Source organism: Linepithema humile, chromosome 1 (genome assembly GCF_040581485.1).
Source record: "Linepithema humile isolate Giens D197 chromosome 1, Lhum_UNIL_v1.0, whole genome shotgun sequence".
Lineage (NCBI taxonomy): Eukaryota > Metazoa > Arthropoda > Insecta > Hymenoptera > Formicidae > Linepithema > Linepithema humile.
Window position 1 is genome coordinate 35,716,982 of NC_090128.1, and position 17,882 is coordinate 35,734,863.

Below are 17,882 nucleotides of genomic sequence, written 5' to 3' on the forward strand. Positions count from 1 at the left end.
TTTTGAAACGCTTATTGATAACAAAATAAAAAAATTTTGCTTAATAATTAAAATTAACATTCATTATGAGAAATATATTTGATATATTGACTTATATTTAATATATTTGACATATACGTGACATTGTATATGTCATTATGAAAATTATTAAATGCAAATAACAATAATTTAAGGTTAATAATGATGTAGGTTTCTATAAAAAGTTTCTTATATAATTGACTAAACTATAATTGAGATTAATTAATTACAGTTAGTTACATTTTTCATGATTTAATTATAATTACATTAATATTATAACATAACATCATGCAGTTTTTATAAACTATATTTATTTAAATTTTAAATATTTTTTATATACGTTGAAAATCATATTTAATCATTTCTCTTGTAATACGTGTGATAAATCTTAACAATTTTATGGACTTCATGCGGATCATTTATTTTCTGCAAATAAATCTGATAACATGATAGTAACACTGCGGTATTTGCACTGCTGATGGACAAGCTGACTGCAAGCATGTCTACAAGAGGTTTGAACACGTGAACACACATTCACTTAAAAGAACTTTAACGTAATCGCGCGGTATGATAAACATTTACGCGTTGCGATATTTTAATGATGATATTGTCATCACGTAACCCATTTTGATTGCTATGATAAAAAAAAATATGAATTGAAGAAATTTATCACAGAATATTAGACGCGAAACAGTTTTGATTCATATTCATATATTTAATTGATGTATATTTTATTTATTATTTATTTTATTTATAAGTTACATAGTTTATATAAGAAAGTGTGATGATACATATTATTAATATAACTATAATTCACTAGCGGATCCTGATGTCGATAATAAGGGGGGTTTTGACCTGCTTTAATGTATTTTTTACCAAGATTTTTGAAACGGATCCAGCAAAATTGATTTTTTTTTAACTTGGAAGGGGGAGGTTTTAACCCCAAAAAACCCCGCCCCCAGAATCCGCCAGTGCTATAATTAAACGAAAAAAAATTAAATAAAAAAATAAAAATGATTGTAATTAATTTAACTTATTGAATATACATTATGAGTAATCCATTTTATTATACAAACTATTGTCGAATATATAGTGTCCTAAAAAGGAAACAGTATAAATTTAAGTCTAGACGATATATTTAAAAGGATTGCAGACAGTGCTTACTTAGATGTTCCTTTAATTTATTTTTAGAAAAAATATATTAGATTTATATATACTCTATATAATATACTATATACTTTAATAATTTTTTTAACATTAAATTTAATTATATGTGTGTATGTGCATTGTCAACGTAAAACATCGTGAGATCATCGTTGCACATATCACGATAATACATGCATAAGTATAAAAGTAGTTTACCTTGATCGTACAATAATAGTAAAACTAAGAAAAACGCAGAAATATTGCTATAAATTTTTACAATAATTTTACATGTTCCTTGTTAGAATAAAGTACAATATTTATTTCTATAATTGCAAGCGCAAATTAATATTTGATATAAATGTATAGCCATATACACGTATACAGCTATCGCACATTTGGCTTTCTATTATAATATAACTCTGTTGTATTATACAATATCACATTAGCAAGATTTCTATTTTACGAGAAATTTGCATAGGTTTCGAAGTACTTCAAATATGCTTCTGCGGCGTCATATAGATATTCCAGTTGTTCCTATAAATAAATTTAATAAAATAATTCTGACTCGACTTGAGCATATTTTAAAATTTTTTATAATATGTATATTTAAGTACATGATATTTAAAAATAATATTTTTAAATACACAATAGTATAATTGACTTTGGTTTTTATTGGAACTAAAAATTAATAAAACCTTACCAAAGATTGAACAAAATCTGATCTTGACCGTCTAACCGCTCGCACTGCTAAACAAACATCGCACTCCCTTTCGACGGCCATTCGCTCCAACAGAAAACTCAACGCTAGATAGAGACCGCATCCAGTTACTCCATCACTGTAAAATAATTTTTTTTGCTTTTCGACGAATGTTTTGCGGAATATTTTTTTAAAAACATAGATTTCATTAGTTGCTAAAGATTATTTTACATTGGATCGTTTATTGTTGAAGGATTATTTGTTTAGAAATAAGGAAATATAAAATATAAATACGTCATTTTTTAAGAAAGACATAAAACTTTAAATTATGAGAAATTTTAACATTTCTTTGAATTTTTGATAATAATTTAATAATAAAATTTTTACTGGCAAAGCGTGACAGTAGGTCCATCGCCTCTTGCGATTCTTTCCGTGGCTTGCCAAAAAGTTACCATCGACATAACTGATGGCAGTGGTTGATCCTTTCCAGGTTTCCACTCCGTTAAACACAATATAGTGACAAATTGTTCTCTCGGAGGTTTCTGCAACACGAAACGTTATCGTCTTCATTGAGTTGTCAATAACAAATGAATGAAAAATATCAAATAATCAAATCGAATCTACCTCAGAATTATCAACGAGTAACAATTTTTTTGATGTATAATATTCCAATTCCACAGTGTCCTTTGTTGTAATGTTTAAGTATGGCGTTGGTGTAAACTCGTCGCTCATAGGAACGATTGCACAACAAGTCTGAAAATTCAAAAATAGATATTTATATTTATCTCTACAGAATAATATTTTTAATTAATTAATTATTACGATCTCGATATATGTAACATAGAAATTAACTATTTCTTATCTCAGTTGATTTACTTCAACTAAATGATTAAACGCGAAAAAAAACAAATTTAAATAAAAATATTTTGTAAATTTCTGTTTATACCCTGCAAATATGTTCACACTGGATTGATAAAGATACATAGAGATATGTAGAAAATATTTGCATACAGGATCTTGAAGATCAGGCGGTTGTAACATAAGAATAAGTTCCACTTTGAATTCGGCAATCATCCGCCAGAAATCGTTAATCGTTGATGGCATAGGTAGCTGTGTGGCTATATACTGATTTTGAAGTTTCACTCCATCTACGTACACGGCAGATAGATAATCGCTGTCCTCATCCGATGTCGGATATCTTTTCAAATACACTCTGCTGACTTTATCTGCATAATAAAATTAATTTTTTCTTTATTTTTATTCTGACAGTTCCATCAAAAGGATAGCCTTGATAGCAAAATGTTAGCAATATTGGCAGATTGACAGCAAAGTTGATCAAATTTACGGTCAATCTGTCAATTTATTATTAATGTCAATTTATCGTTAATTACGAACACTTTAGGTTTGTTTTCTTTATTTTGTGGTTAAATAATATTGTATTTCTTATGTTATATTTGTTTGGACTTAAAGACTTCGTGAGATAATTTTCATGTAATTAGGATATTTTCGAACCTGAAATCAGTTCTGGAAATCTGTTTTTGGCACGATTACGCTCTGATAATGGATATGAAACCGTCACTTGCCGTAGAGCTTCGTTCTGCCACGCAGTATTTTGTAGTCTAAAAATTAGGTAGTTTTATGTTTTTGTTACATTATTAACACAAGGATCGAATGCTATAATAATTACGATATACCTTTGCTGTTGAACTAATAGTTGTTTCTTTAATTCATTGATTCGTGTTGGTAACATATTACATGGCAATGCGGTCGGAATGGAAAGCAAACATTCCACCAATGCTAAATGCGCCAAAAGATATTGCTGCTTATTATCTACCATGTTCGCTCTTTCGCTTCTAATGGATGCCGTTTCAGCGAAAACGTCGACGAACTAAACAATTGTATTTTTCGGTATTGTCAACTTCGTGTTAAGATAAATATCGAATTGAATTCATTGGTGTCAGAACATTAAAATGACGATGACATATCATTACCCCTTCGGCCGCTGCACGACGGAGACAAATGTCGCACAAAATGATGGTTCCAGTTCTTCCAATACCAGCACTGCAATGAACAACAACAGGCCCATTTCCAGGTGGTGTCGCCAATAGTTTCTTCAAATACGTTACTACAGAATGTGTGTACAATGGCACACCATGGTCCGGCCAGGCTGTATAATGCAGATGTTCTATCTGTTGTATATATATGGGATTTAGCAAAAGTTATTGCGTTCGATATTGATTGAAAATGTGGATACCTTTCGAGTTTCATCTCCGCAAGTGACTTGAAAAATTCTAAAGCAATAATCCGCGAAAACGTTGTGCTTTGCATTTAGTACAATGACATCACCGTATTTCTTCTTCTTGCCAATGTCGGGCCAATATTGCTCGCATTTTGTCTATAAAATTCATAAGAATAGAAATACTCGAGAAAGTGCGCATGCTTATTATCAATCAAAGTAAATATAATTAATAATGTTTTGTCTTCAATATTCTGTCAGATCTTATAATATGCAACTTTGCAAAAGTTATTGCGCGTTTTAAATTTGATCTAAAAATTATAATAATATTCAAAACATATAAAAGCACATACCTTTCCATTTTCGATCACATTAGCCAACATACAAATAATAAGAACACGTTCTTGCCAAATCATGCGCCAAAAATCAATGACTGTGTTGGGTTTGGGTCCTTGTGTCGCTATGTAATGTTTCTTTTTCTTATAACCCTTTTTGAATAATTATTAATATTAAGTATTTAGTACTTTAATTAAAGTCACAAAAAGTTTGTATCAAATTTTTTTAAATATTTAAATGCGTTAATATTTTATAGGATTTATATTTACTTAAAATGATAACTTTAATTTCATTTTTCGGATATTTTAATAACAATTTGGACAATATTCTTAAATTATTAAAACTTTTAATTTTTTAATTTCCATTACAATTGAAATATTTGTCATTGACTTACAGTGATGTAATTGGCGTTGATATAATCTGAGTAAGCGTCATCCGGAAGTTTATTCAGTATCACACGCGTTTTATCATCTATTATCATAAACCAGTATATTCATGCTGTATGTTATAATGCAAATATAACAAGTTTACGGTCGTTTTTGTACTTACATGCTATAAGATTTCCGTATCGATTTTTAGATTTGTTCTCTGGTAATTTGCCATAATCCCACGGTTGAGTTTGTCCTCTTGGAAACGTCTTGAAAAAGAATTGCGAAATAATATTATTGTATTGTTGCGTAACTATATCTTGCAATCAATATAGTTGTTTAGAGCAATAAAAGTAATATTTGGTAGATGGCAAAATGTTCTATATATTTATATTATGGAAATATTAAATTAGTTAACATAAACTTACTTCGTACTGTTTGTCTAACAATCCTGATTGTATTGCCTGTCTGACATAATCCTCAAAATCTTTCACTTTAATCAATGATGCCGTCTCTTTCTTCTCTTCGCTACTCTCGATTGCAATCAGTGACATTTCCGGAGTGGCTGCCCGCGATAAAGACTGTCTGTCGGAAGGCGTCGATGACTCCTGCTTTGAGGTTGATATCACGGAAGTTTCATGCTCGTAATTTTCAATGTTTTGCGACAAAATTATTTCATCCTGCGGCATTACCTGCTTATCTAATTGCTGCTTTCTTCTATGAAAATCAATATATTACAGCAAAAATATAGATAATCTATATGTAATCAACACTTTATTTAACAGATAATTCTATTTAAATCATTTACACTTTGATAAGTATTAATAAATATATGTAGTCGAGAATATAACACTCGAAGATTTTATAAAAAGAATATTTTATAAAAAGTAAAGAGAAGATCATTACCTTTGATAAAAATAAAAAATTGCGCCTACCAGAATCAGACATATTATTGGTATAAACCACACTTCGTGACGCATTGATGGATCAACAGAATCAACAGGATTATCAAGATTTGTTGTATCTTCACGTTTTAATATTGTAAACGCAGTCCTTATAACAGTTAAATTCCCTTCGATTAAGACAACTGTTATATTATACGATCCTTCAGGTTTTAGTGGGCAATTCGTAGCATTACCGTAAGTATTATTGTTGCCAACAATAAATTCCTGGTTAGCAAATTCGCTGATCTGTCGCCAATTGAAAAACAAACATTGAAGATATCTAATTTTCTAAATATACAAAACAATATCATTGCTACTAACATTGCAGTTATGTGTATGTTATAATAAACTTCATTCCTAAATATATTGAATAAATTATAGTTAAATATATCAAATAAATTCTTTTAATTTAATAACTGCACTTATATATATATATATATACCTAATTATTGAAAGTTTATTTCTTACAAAAATTTTTTATTAATATAAAAGTTATATATATTGTAATTCTATGACATGTACATACCGAACCTTCTGCAGCCTGCCAAGCACTTTCATCAATCTTTATTTTTATTTGCGTTCTTAAAATTGGAGGCACTTCTAAATGTTTGCAAGGTTCTTTAGGTCCTTTTACTATGATGTGTATTCTACTATGTTGCGTATCGTTTAGGACAGGCGGAATCTTTAATGATATCGTGGAATCAAATTTCTTTACGTCTGCCATCAGATTCCCATCAAAATCGATCGTGGTAGGTGTTTGCAATATTTTGGTATTAGTGCTGCTAGATTTGTTTGCTATTGTCACAGCTTGAATTTGAATATTATACAGCGTTGATGGAAACAAATATAATTCTTGTTTATAATAACGCGCGTAATTTTTAAGAACTTTTTTATCAGATACTATTGAAATGTTCTTCGTCAAATTTGAAGAAACTTTATGTATTTGAATAAGAAAATACTGCAGGTGTCTGCCTGTCTTCCAAGGATGATCCCATTTTACGTCAATTACACTATTGTTCTTGACTGTCAAAGTGAAATTCCCAGGTGCATCTGGTGCTAAAAAATTTTATGGTCACAATATTGTCTAATCGACACAATAATAAATTTAATTTAGTCATATTTTAATGTTTTTTTGATTCGTATAATATTAGCTATATAAATGATAAGCATATAATGCTTTTTTAGCATTTTCTGAATTATATAGCAAATAATCATGACATGGATTTGTTAATTATAGTAAGAAAATCGTAAAATATAATTATATACAAAAATTATAGTTTAACTATAATCTATGTTTAATTTAAAACGCATTTGAAATTTCACAATATACTAAGCTTTCAAGTTTTGTTGAATGATAAAGTCTTACTTGTATTATGTAGCATTGTTTCGGTAACATAAACGGGAACACTTGATTCAGTAACATTTATATTGTAGGCTAAAATCTGTAAAATTTGTTTCAATATGTATTAACTTTATATATATTTTTTCTTAGATAATTTTTGTTTATTACATCACATTTATGAAACACACGCGCGCGATTTTTTGTAGACACGCAAAAAATATTTTTTTTTTACCTGAATTTCTAAATGTGTAGAATCTATAGTAGCGCAGATGTAATCATCCCACAGGTCACAGGTGTTGTTAACATTAACTTTATAGTGGTTAAAGCAACTTAAATAAAGCAAATCACAGATTCGAATGACGTAATGACTCAACTTTCCATTCGTAGGTGGAACTGGACTTTTCCATCTCAAATGTATGATTTCACGGCGATGGCGGGTATCAATTTCCACAACATCCAGATTAGTTATCGGAGGTGGAGCTGTTATTTCCATCATATTATATTTGTGAAGCAAATTATAAAGCAATTTAATAATTAATTAATAAAAAATTTACCTGTTGGCGGAAGTGTAAACAAACGTTTTTGATAAGCGGAAGCATTTTCCGAACTGTTCTCATCTCTTACTACATAAACTCTTACCATGTATTGTTCAGCGCCATAAAGTTCTGATATCTTTTTTAAATCAAAATAATTTAATTGGTCTTGACTGGGCTGGGCTTGACTCACAAAACTGAAATTTTTGACAGCGTCGCTCACGCCGTCTATTTTTATTCTAGCCTTTAATCGTCCCGAAATCGTTTTGCAATCTTCAGGTTTACTCCACGACAATATCAATTTCGTAGATAAAGTCAATGGGCCAAATGTCTCCGTTGGTATCTCTATTGAATTGATGACTGTTATTGTTTAATGTGATAAACATATATACATATATTTTTACTTTTAATAAGATATATGTACATATTCTTTTGTGACAAGTAGATTCCTGCGATGTCATTGAAAATTAATAAATGATTAATTAAACAAATTAACTTTATTAAAATGATATTAACTATGATCATTGTTATTCGATATCGAGTATTAATATTTGTGATAAATGATACGAATGTGCTTATGTACCGGATTCCTTTGTCTCAAAAGTTATCTCTCTACTTGTGCCGCCATGTCGCGAATTGTGAGCTGTAACTTGTGCCCTGTAATTTGCATATGGCTGTAAATTAGATATTGTGATTGTTTTGTTTGTTGTCCATTTTTCAATAGTATGATTACTTGACTCAAATTCACCAACATCCATACAGCCGTAGTATTCTTGAATCTGGCATTAAAAAGTTATTTACGTAAGTAATGCAAGTTCGTTGCAAGTTGGCTGAATAAATATCAAATTAAAGTGGTCTTTTGGCTTATATTTATAAAAGCTATACTGTTATAAACTAAATGTGAAAAAAAATTATACTTACTTTTAACATTATATGATACTGTGTTATATTTCCATTTGGTTCTTTTGGAGCCCTCCAAGTTAGAGTTATGTTATTGTTGGATAGCAGAGTTGTGTGAAGATCTAATACTTCAGATGGAACTGTTGATATTTGTACAATGCATTTACAACGATTATATGTGCAAATGCATGTGAATAAATGCATTTTATATTTTGTATATATATGTTTTTTTTTAATATTATTAAACTCACCTCCTTCAAGTGTATGTATTTCCTTGAAAAATAATGTTTGATCTTTATAAAATATGGTTACGTTGTATAAAGTGTGTGATGTTAAAGATGATACTTTATAAGGAAAAGATGTAGCAGTTTCATTAACAATTTGCTCCAATTTATCAACACGGTTCACTATGAGGTGATATTTATTTGCTGGACATGGATATAATTGCTGGCATGGAAAAGCAGAAAACAAGTTAGATTCTGTTAAAAATATTTAAAAATCAAATATACTAAATGCAAGAACTGGTTAGTGAAATATCTACGTACTTGTTTGTCGATTCGCCAGTTAATCATCAGGCTTGTTTCTTCTGTCGTTACATTGAAGTCTCGAGTCGCTAAATAATTACAAAATACTTTAAACAATGTATGTAACAAAACTTTATAAAGAAGCTAGATTGGTATTATTATTAAAAATTTACTAATAATAGTGTTGTAAATCGTAATGATTCGGTCTTTACATATTTAGTTTGTGAACTTTTACACTTCTTTTTTTATGTCGTTATTTATTGAACCACACATACTTGAAGTAACTGATTATTTTACATCATTGTAATATAAAACAATAATAATCTTATTTCATAATTTGGAGTCTGTGGCATATTATATTGGACATAATAAAGTATATGTAAATTTTAAGTTTGAACGTGTATTGCACAAACTTATATACACTCACCCGAAAAAAAAGCGGTACACTGAAAATGTGGGAAAAATTCATCAAATTTCAACTGACGATAACTTCGTAAATAATAAAGATAGAAAGTTCTATAAAATATGGAAATGAAGCTAAAAATCTCTACTTTAAGAATCAATTTATTTCAATGTTGCAAAATAAATTTATTGAAAATGGCGGATGACAAAGCGCGAGCATGCAAAATTGAAAAATAATGGTTCGAGTTTGCGACGGTGCACGGTATAAACAAAAAATTGTAGCTTATTGGGATCAAAAGCGTACGAAAGTACAGAGTCTCCTCTTTAAAATGCTTTTTTATGCATCTCGATACGATGATTTTTCGCCGAGAGATTCGCATTTGAAGAAAAAGGCAGATTCTTACTTCAAATGCGAATCTCTCAGCGAAAAATCATCGTATCGAGATGCATAAAAAAGCATTTTAAAGAGGAGACTCTGTACTTTCGTACGCTTTTGATCCCAATAAGCTACAATTTTTTGTTTATACCGTGCACCGTCGCAAACTCGAACCATTATTTTTCAATCAATTGTTTTGCATCCGAAGGAGATGTCTGCAGATCTTTTGTGATTTCTCCGCCCTGACTTTTTGTTTATGCTCGACCGCACATTGCGAGAAAAGTGCTTGATTTCTGCGATGAAGTTGGCATAAATCGACTCGAATGGCCAGCAATGAGTCCAGATTTAAATCCCATTGAACACCTATGGGACAATATTAACAGAAAAGTACGAAATCATATACCTGCTCCTCAGTCATTGCCAGAACTTCGAAGAGTTCTTGAAATAGAGTGGAATGACATTACGCAGTCTGAAATTAGAACATTAATAAAGAGTATACCTCGTCGCATGAATGAGGTAATACGCGCACGAGGAGGTCATACCCATTATTAATATACGCGCGCGCACACGCAATTGTACACGCACCACCGGGAGGGTTTGGAGTCGTTAAATATCGTGGACCTGACGAGCCATGAGGTCCTTATCCCAGTGGTGCACGCACACACACACACACACGGGATCAGATTTCTGCCACGTCCACGCCGTTGATCCTGGGTAACGCTAAAAGCAGAATTGACACTTACAACCGTAAGAAGAGTTTGGAGTTTTAAAATACCGCGGAGCTGATGACCACGGAATTCTTATTCTTGCAATTCGGTCTGGTTCAAAATTGAATATCTCGGCACGTAATACAGCTAGCAGGATTTTTTAAAAACCATTTTAAAAGTTTGGATGTCTAGTGTTCGAAAATTCATAACGCAATAATGTGCAACAATTTTCTCCAAAATGGCGGATGACAAAGCAAAAGCATGCGAAATTGAAAAATAATGGTTCGAGTTTGCGACGGTGCACGGTATAAACAAAAAATTGTAGCTTATTGGGATCAAAAACGTACGAAAGTACAGAGTCTCCTCTTTAAAATGCTTTTTTATGCATCTTGATACGATGATTTTTCGCTGAGAGATTCGCATTTGAAGTAAGAATCTGCCTTTTTCTTCAAATGCGAATCTCTCGGCGAAAAATCATCGTATCGAGATGCATAAAAAAGCATTTTAAAGAGGAGACTCTGTACTTTCGTACGCTTTTGATCCCAATAAGCTACAATTTTTTGTTTATACCGTGCACCGTCGCAAACTCGAACCATTATTTTTCAATTTTGCATGCTCGCGCTTTGTCATCCGCCATTTTCAATAAATTTATTTTGCAACATTGAAATAAATTGATTCTTAAAGTAGAGATTTTTAGCTTCATTTCCATATTTTATAGAACTTTCTATCTTTATTATTTACGAAGTTATCGTCAGTTGAAATTTGATGAATTTTTCCCACATTTTCAGTGTACCGCTTTTTTTTCGGGTGAGTGTATATAATAAATATTAACTTACGATTGCAATCAGTCTCAGCTTCTTGCCAATTGCTTCTTACTGACAAATCTCCAACACGTATCACGTAGCAGACTTTATATTCAGTATTAGATTTTAAATTTTCAAAATTTCCTATTACATACGTCGTATTTGGGAGTATATTACTCCATTCTGAGTAATAACAAGAAATATTTCTACAATTTTGTTCATTTAATTGTTGCTGTAAAAAATAAATTGGAAAATTGTATATGGCCTTCTATTTTCTTTTAAATAATATTAGATAAAAAAACTTTTACAATTTTTAAATTGTTTTTGCTTTTTTTTAAATATTGTTTTTGAAATGCTAGTATTTATTTTAAATTTTGTTTAATTATTAAAGTCTAAAAAAATTTTATCGCTTAAAATATTAAAAGGTGTAATATTTACTTACTTTTTCTATAATGTAAAAGATATATTTAATTTCATCTTCCTTGTATTCATCTTTCCATGTTATAGGAACTGTGGCTCGGATATTTGTAGTGCTTCTATAGTTAATTACAGGCAAGACTGAAGCGTCTATGGCTTGAGAAAGTATATAGTATATTATGCATTAGAGCATTATAAATTATCTCAATAATAATAAATATTTTATCTCTAAATATAATTTGAAATTGGCATACTACATATCGAAAAATGTTACCAGTTTTACACAAAGGGCGTATGTATAATTTTTCGTTTTCTACTTTGCACCCTTTAAGACATGCGCCAGTTGTTTTGTCACATAGATTTGATTCCACAGAACTAATTGTAGACATAGGATTAATTTTTCTGCATGAACCGCACGATTTTTTGCAGTTATGTCCATATTTATTTGGTCCACAAGCTGAAAAAAGCAATTGATACCATTAAGTGTATACAAGCTTTGTGTAAATAACAAATAACAATACAAACAACACAGTATTATATGTTACTCACGATTAGAACATTTAGGTCCTAGAAAACCTGGAAGACATGTGCAACCGTTTTTGTAACAAATTGCATTTTCGTTGCAGTCAGCGCTACCAAACATGTAATATGTGCAAAAGAATAAGCATTGCGGTCCTAGTTTTCCGTTCTCACAATTTTCATCATCTGAGAGAAGATGTGATCTTATTTATTATAATATAATTTTACTTGTGTATTACGTTAGTTGCATAAATATTTTATCAATAATGATAATAACTTTATTTAAAAAATGTGTACATATTAAGACAAATGTTTAATTATTACCTAATGCAACACCTTCTTTAGCAAAATGTATAGCATTCACAACGGTATGTTCATTATAAAACAGTTTCTGACATGTTAGAGAATCTTTCAAATTATCTTGTTCTACTAAATCTTGATTAGTAACAACAGAATTCACTCTCCAAGATACTAAAAAGAAATAAATTAACAATATGTAACGAATATACAAAGCAAGAAATTGATGTTTATAAGTATAAAAGAACTAGATGTTAAAAGTTCGTACCAGTTGAAGGACATTGACGAACATTCGCTATGGCCCACAGCGGATTCGAGGTGATTGTGCTAAGTTCAGGAATCACTTGAACAACTAAGCTACTAGTCGATGTAAGATTTTTCTTGATTTTGACTGATTGCCACGTAGGCAAGCCATGAATTGCGGGCTTTAATGAGCCTTTTGCCGTTACCATCTCTAACACTTCATTACTTGTAGAATCACGTAAGAATACTTGTGCATCGCACTCTGCACAGAGACCGATAAACATTTGTATGCATACCGTTGTACTGTTGACTTTTAAGATGGGACTCGTTAAGTTTGCACCTGTAGTAGTCGTGTGCAGAAAATTGTCTAAAAGAGATATTCGTGGATAATTTTTTTTTCTTATCGCTGTATATGAAACTATTTTAATTAACTGAAAGTTTAGAATTTATTCACCCACATTGATGAAAGCGGAATAACATTTTATCAGTGCTTCGAATAAATACTTGATAATCCAATCTTTCAATTGTTCTGTTTTTTTTCAATTCTTCTTTGTCCACATATGTCATAATCATATTATCCGTATCATAAACGGTAATATTACGAGTCACAGAATTTAACGTAATGACGAATGATCGCCATTCGCTGGCAGATAATGGCGTGTGCTGTATTAATTATTAATTTTTAATTAGATGAGTGTATATAAAACTTAGAAATAAGTTAGTTGATTGTGTTCTATTTTTAAATCATTATTGTAACAATATATACAGATATATATATATATATATATATATATATATATATATATAACGTATAAGAAGCATTGATTAGTGTTTCTTTGAGAATATAATATATGCAAAAATATTTTAATTATGTAAAAGTGTGATTTTGATTATAAGAAATTTGTGTATCTTACATTAATTTGAGATAATATATCTGCACATGGTGGAACTGGCCATGATCTGCGAGTATCTTTCAGAAAATCCAATCCTTGTGAACATTTTCGGATGGCAGATCTTGTATTGCCCCAACCGCCTATTATGACCCAATAGCAAAGATTTTCCTTATAGTATTTGTCTTTGCAAAACAATATATGTAGATCTGTTTGTGCACGGATCGAAAACGAAAGTACTGCAGAAGTTTGTATAGAGCCAACATGTTCATACTGAGAACTAAATTCATATTCTTTAAATTCTGAAAATTTTTACAGTAATTTATTAGTGTTGTCATTTAGAACCAGGTATACTCGGGTATGTGGATAGTCGGGTATTACCCGAGTAATCCGATTATCTCTGGTAATATTTAGCTATCCGGGTTCCTAGGTACACAAAATATAATAATTACACACACATATTGCATTGCAATTGCATTGCTAATACAGAATTATTGCATATAATCGTATTACTCTTATTAAAATAATATAAATAGTAAATTATAAATTGTAAATTTTTATAATGTTATTTGTTACATGTAATACGATTATATGCGATAATTTTGTATTAGCAATGCAATTACAATGCAGTATGTATGTATAATTGTCATATTTCAAATACCCGGTTATCTCGGATACCCGGGTATTCGAAGATATTGACAGCACTATAAGTTATATACACTATCGGTCAAAAGTTTTTGGATTTTTTCCGTAAGTATTTTTTTGGATTCTATTTCCGTTAACCCGTTAAAGAGAATATATATCAATACATTTTTGAAAATATTTATTTTAAGTATGGTTACATGGATTAAAAAAAATTACACAGTATCAAGCAATAAATTCAACTATATTTTTTGTTTAAAAAACTTTTAACCGGCAGTATAGATACATATCTTTGATGTAAATAATTAATTAGTATTGGTATGTTTGATAAATCGACATGCATTTTGTAATATTACTGTCGTAAATATTGCGACTTTTTTCCAAGTAGAAATTTCTTACCTTCCCATCGTTGATCAAATACTAGGGCCATAGGCGTTGCAAAGGAATTTGTAATAGTCCAGTTTTTGCTTGACCATAATTTTAAACAACCTTCGGAATCGTTCATTTTGCAGTCTATTTTATTATTATTAAATGCATTTTTGCTAAAAGCCACTGAAATTATAGCGTATCTATAGTAAGTGTATTATATTGCAAATAATATAATAAAATTATTTTACGAATGAGTGTTTAATAGACATTAACAAAATTCTAATATTTAATCAAATATTAGATGCTTGCAATAAAAAAAAATTTGTTATTAAATTTGCAAATACTGTATCTACTTGATCACAAAAATGTAAAACCGATTGTTTTTGTTTTGACAACTTACGTATATTAGGTTTTACAGATTCTGCATTCCATATTAAATGATTCCATACAAGAGCGCTGCCATCATCTTCTGAGAGACATATTAATGTTCTTAATTGTGAGTTTGATTCTGGCGCACCGCGCAATACAATCACTTTTCCAAAAATGTGTAACACTTGACACGCGAGAAAAGTAAACATCAATACGGTTATCGTCGTTTCTTTCATTGTGAACAGATTATATGCGCCATTTAAAAATCGAACAATTATCAAAAACGATATTGATAAAATAATATAATAAAATAAAAACACACACACACACACACTATAACTTATCAACTTGTTTTATATTATCACAGCAAAGTCTGAATGTCACATTACTGCACGATTTTGTGTATCAAATATACTTGAAAAGATCAATTACGACTTTTTAAAGGAAAACGACTTGTGCTTTAGTCATGAATTTAATTTAAGTTAAACAAACAATATATTAATAAGAGATTTTGTGTCGAAGTAATGTGTCTTGTTTCCGTTTACTAGTCAGACTGTTGGACGACAGTGATTTGAAACGGCAAGTGGTTGAAAGGAACTTGACTTCCTTCTAGTGAATCCGCGATAACAAATCCTCTATCTACTAACGCAACTGACGAATCAGGAAATGACGATTCTACGGAACTTTTATATTTATATCATTTTATATTAAACTAACATGAATATTAAACAGTTTTATCATCAATTACACATATTACATGCTACTTATTTGTAAAATGGGGAAGGTTGATAAGTAAATGTTTATAATATTATATAACTGGATTACGTATGATCTTATTTTTATTTTTCGTAAAGTAATTTGTATTTTACAAAAATATGTCGTTAATCTATATTTATTCTACACAATATATTCAAATAATTGATAAGCGTCGTTTATATAACTCAAAGCAACATTTTAACTAGATTTTAAATCTCAAACTTATTATGCGGCAACTTTTCAATAGAAACGAGACAAACCAAAATTGTGAATGTCTCATGAATCATCACGTATCTTTATATCGTATATCACTTACTTCTTAAAGATTGCATATGTATTTAAACTATCAAACTTTTGAAACACAAACACGTTAATAGAATTATAACAAAATTTTAGAATGGCATAGAATTTAAGATTGTTTGACATTTGAGAGACATATTAATTTTCTTGAGACATTGCTATTACAACTATCTAAAAATAGTGAATCGCGCAATATGATTACTTTCCCGACATAAAGCATCTGACTCGCAAAAAGAGATAATGTTAACGCATCTATTCTAGCTTTCACACAAGCATTAATCTTTATACTAAGTTATTACATAAAATAATTACTTTCGCATATATTGAATATGTATGAATGAATTACAACATTTAAACGAATCGCAATCTATTTATTGTTTTTGAGAAATTTAATTTGCATTTTTTTATCTAATTTAAATTAAAAAAAAATAGTAACATGAAGCTTTCTATAGAAATATTTTGTGCTGTTTTCGTCTTAAACTATTGAAATTGTCAGAATATTTTCAAGTAACCACAAGTGGTAAAAGGCAAACACCACTTCCTTTTAGCGAACTTGCGATAACAGATTACTGATAAATGCAACTGATGCATCGAAAAGCAAAGATTCTATCAGAATTCTACATATATATTATATTTTATATAAAAATATCAATCAATGTATAATATATTTTGCATAAACTATCTAAAAAGAAATGTGAGAATAAAAATAGATTTTCTGGGAAATAATATTTAAAGAGCTATTATATTTAAAGAGCTATTCAATAAATGAGCGTATAATTTATTTTTGTCATAAGCGTAGAACTTAATAAAATTAAATTTTACGGTTATTTGTTGATTAATTTGATTAAGCAAAAATCAATGATTTTAGTGCATTTTACAAGTGTGCTTTATTGATCGCATGTTTTATTTATTTAAAAAACATTTATTTTGATGTATATTGCGAGCATCAATCATATTTTATTATTTTTTGTTTTATCCAAAATTATTCTATCTTAATATTGAATTGGAAAACATTTATTTTATTGCGAAAATAAATTATGATTCATAATTCTGTTCGGTAAATGGTCCGTTTTTGAAAACAAACGTCCTAAAAAATTAAAAGAAGACATCTTAAAAACCTGCAAGAAAATTAACAAAGGACGTCTCCATTCATGCTGCTTGCTACTTGCGTTTCAAAGCTGGCGTCACTGGTATTATTCGACAAATAAAGCGGTTCTTCTTTTGCAAGCACTCTGATTATGAAAATTTGATGATTAGAAGAACCACTTTATTTGTTCTTTCGGATAATAGCGTTCATAACGTTTGGCAGCGCTGATTTTTACTACTGCAGCGCGCGTGGTTAGAAGAGAAAATAGACGTTCACATACAATAATCGCTTAAAATGTACAACCAATTTCGAGCACTGAATTAGACCATGGGATCATAGATGGATAGGCTAGGAAAGATAATTCAGATAAAATTAATTCAAGCAAAAATAAATACATTCAATAATCGTGCAACATAAAGTCCACATATTTCAGGATTAAAGATGATGAATCATTTAATCTAAATCTTTTGCCTACTTATTTTAAGATAGTGAAACTATGAAATAATATAATTTTTATTTTTATTTGTAATATTTGTATTGCCACATTTAAACTTAATCATGCATATTAACGTCCATTTTTAAGTCATAGTAAAATTATCGTATCGCGATAATGCATAAGAATAAAGATGGTTTATTGTACAATTGAATAAAACTAAAAATC

General features: G+C 29.8%; 1 protein-coding gene across 2 annotated transcripts; it reads right to left on the bottom strand.

The window, feature by feature from the left end:
• Positions 1–743: 743 nt before the first annotated feature.
• On the bottom strand, positions 744–17,402 carry LOC105672704 (receptor-type tyrosine-protein phosphatase S-like). 2 transcript variants are annotated; one of them, XM_067354947.1, is made up of 32 exons: positions 15,110–17,399; positions 14,740–14,892; positions 13,723–14,000; positions 13,267–13,471; positions 12,834–13,175; positions 12,593–12,739; positions 12,299–12,454; positions 12,024–12,206; positions 11,775–11,905; positions 11,366–11,564; positions 9,066–9,133; positions 8,772–8,967; positions 8,542–8,660; positions 8,204–8,399; positions 7,642–7,965; positions 7,320–7,567; positions 7,112–7,187; positions 6,272–6,801; positions 5,708–5,991; positions 5,230–5,518; positions 4,983–5,070; positions 4,828–4,904; positions 4,451–4,585; positions 4,116–4,256; positions 3,853–4,050; positions 3,556–3,749; positions 3,374–3,480; positions 2,873–3,087; positions 2,486–2,614; positions 2,249–2,403; positions 1,865–2,000; positions 744–1,698 (listed from the first exon to the last, which is right to left on the bottom strand). In XM_067354947.1, the coding sequence occupies exons 1-32, from the start codon at positions 15,312–15,314 to the stop codon at positions 1,624–1,626; spliced, it is 5,979 nt and encodes a 1,992-aa protein (XP_067211048.1). In that variant the 5' UTR covers positions 15,315–17,399; the 3' UTR covers positions 744–1,623. The 2 variants fall into 2 exon arrangements, with proteins under 2 accessions (XP_067211048.1, XP_067211050.1); XM_067354949.1 differs by lacking the exon at positions 744–1,698 and having other exon boundaries at positions 1,864–2,000; positions 2,249–2,425; positions 15,110–17,402.
• Positions 17,403–17,882: the final 480 nt, after the last annotated feature.

Excerpts from the sequence above, each read along its gene's own strand:
- LOC105672704 (XM_067354947.1), bottom strand. The coding sequence starts at position 15,314 with ATGAAAGAAACGACGATAACCGTATTGATGTTTACTTTTCTCGCGTGT. Across the intron at positions 7,188-7,319 it reads CTACACATTTAGAAATTCAG|ATTTTAGCCTACAATATAAA; the intron begins GTAAAAAAAAAA and ends CAAATTTTACAG. Across the intron at positions 4,905-4,982 it reads ATACGGAAATCTTATAGCAT|ATGATAAAACGCGTGTGATA; the intron begins GTAAGTACAAAA and ends TTATGATAATAG.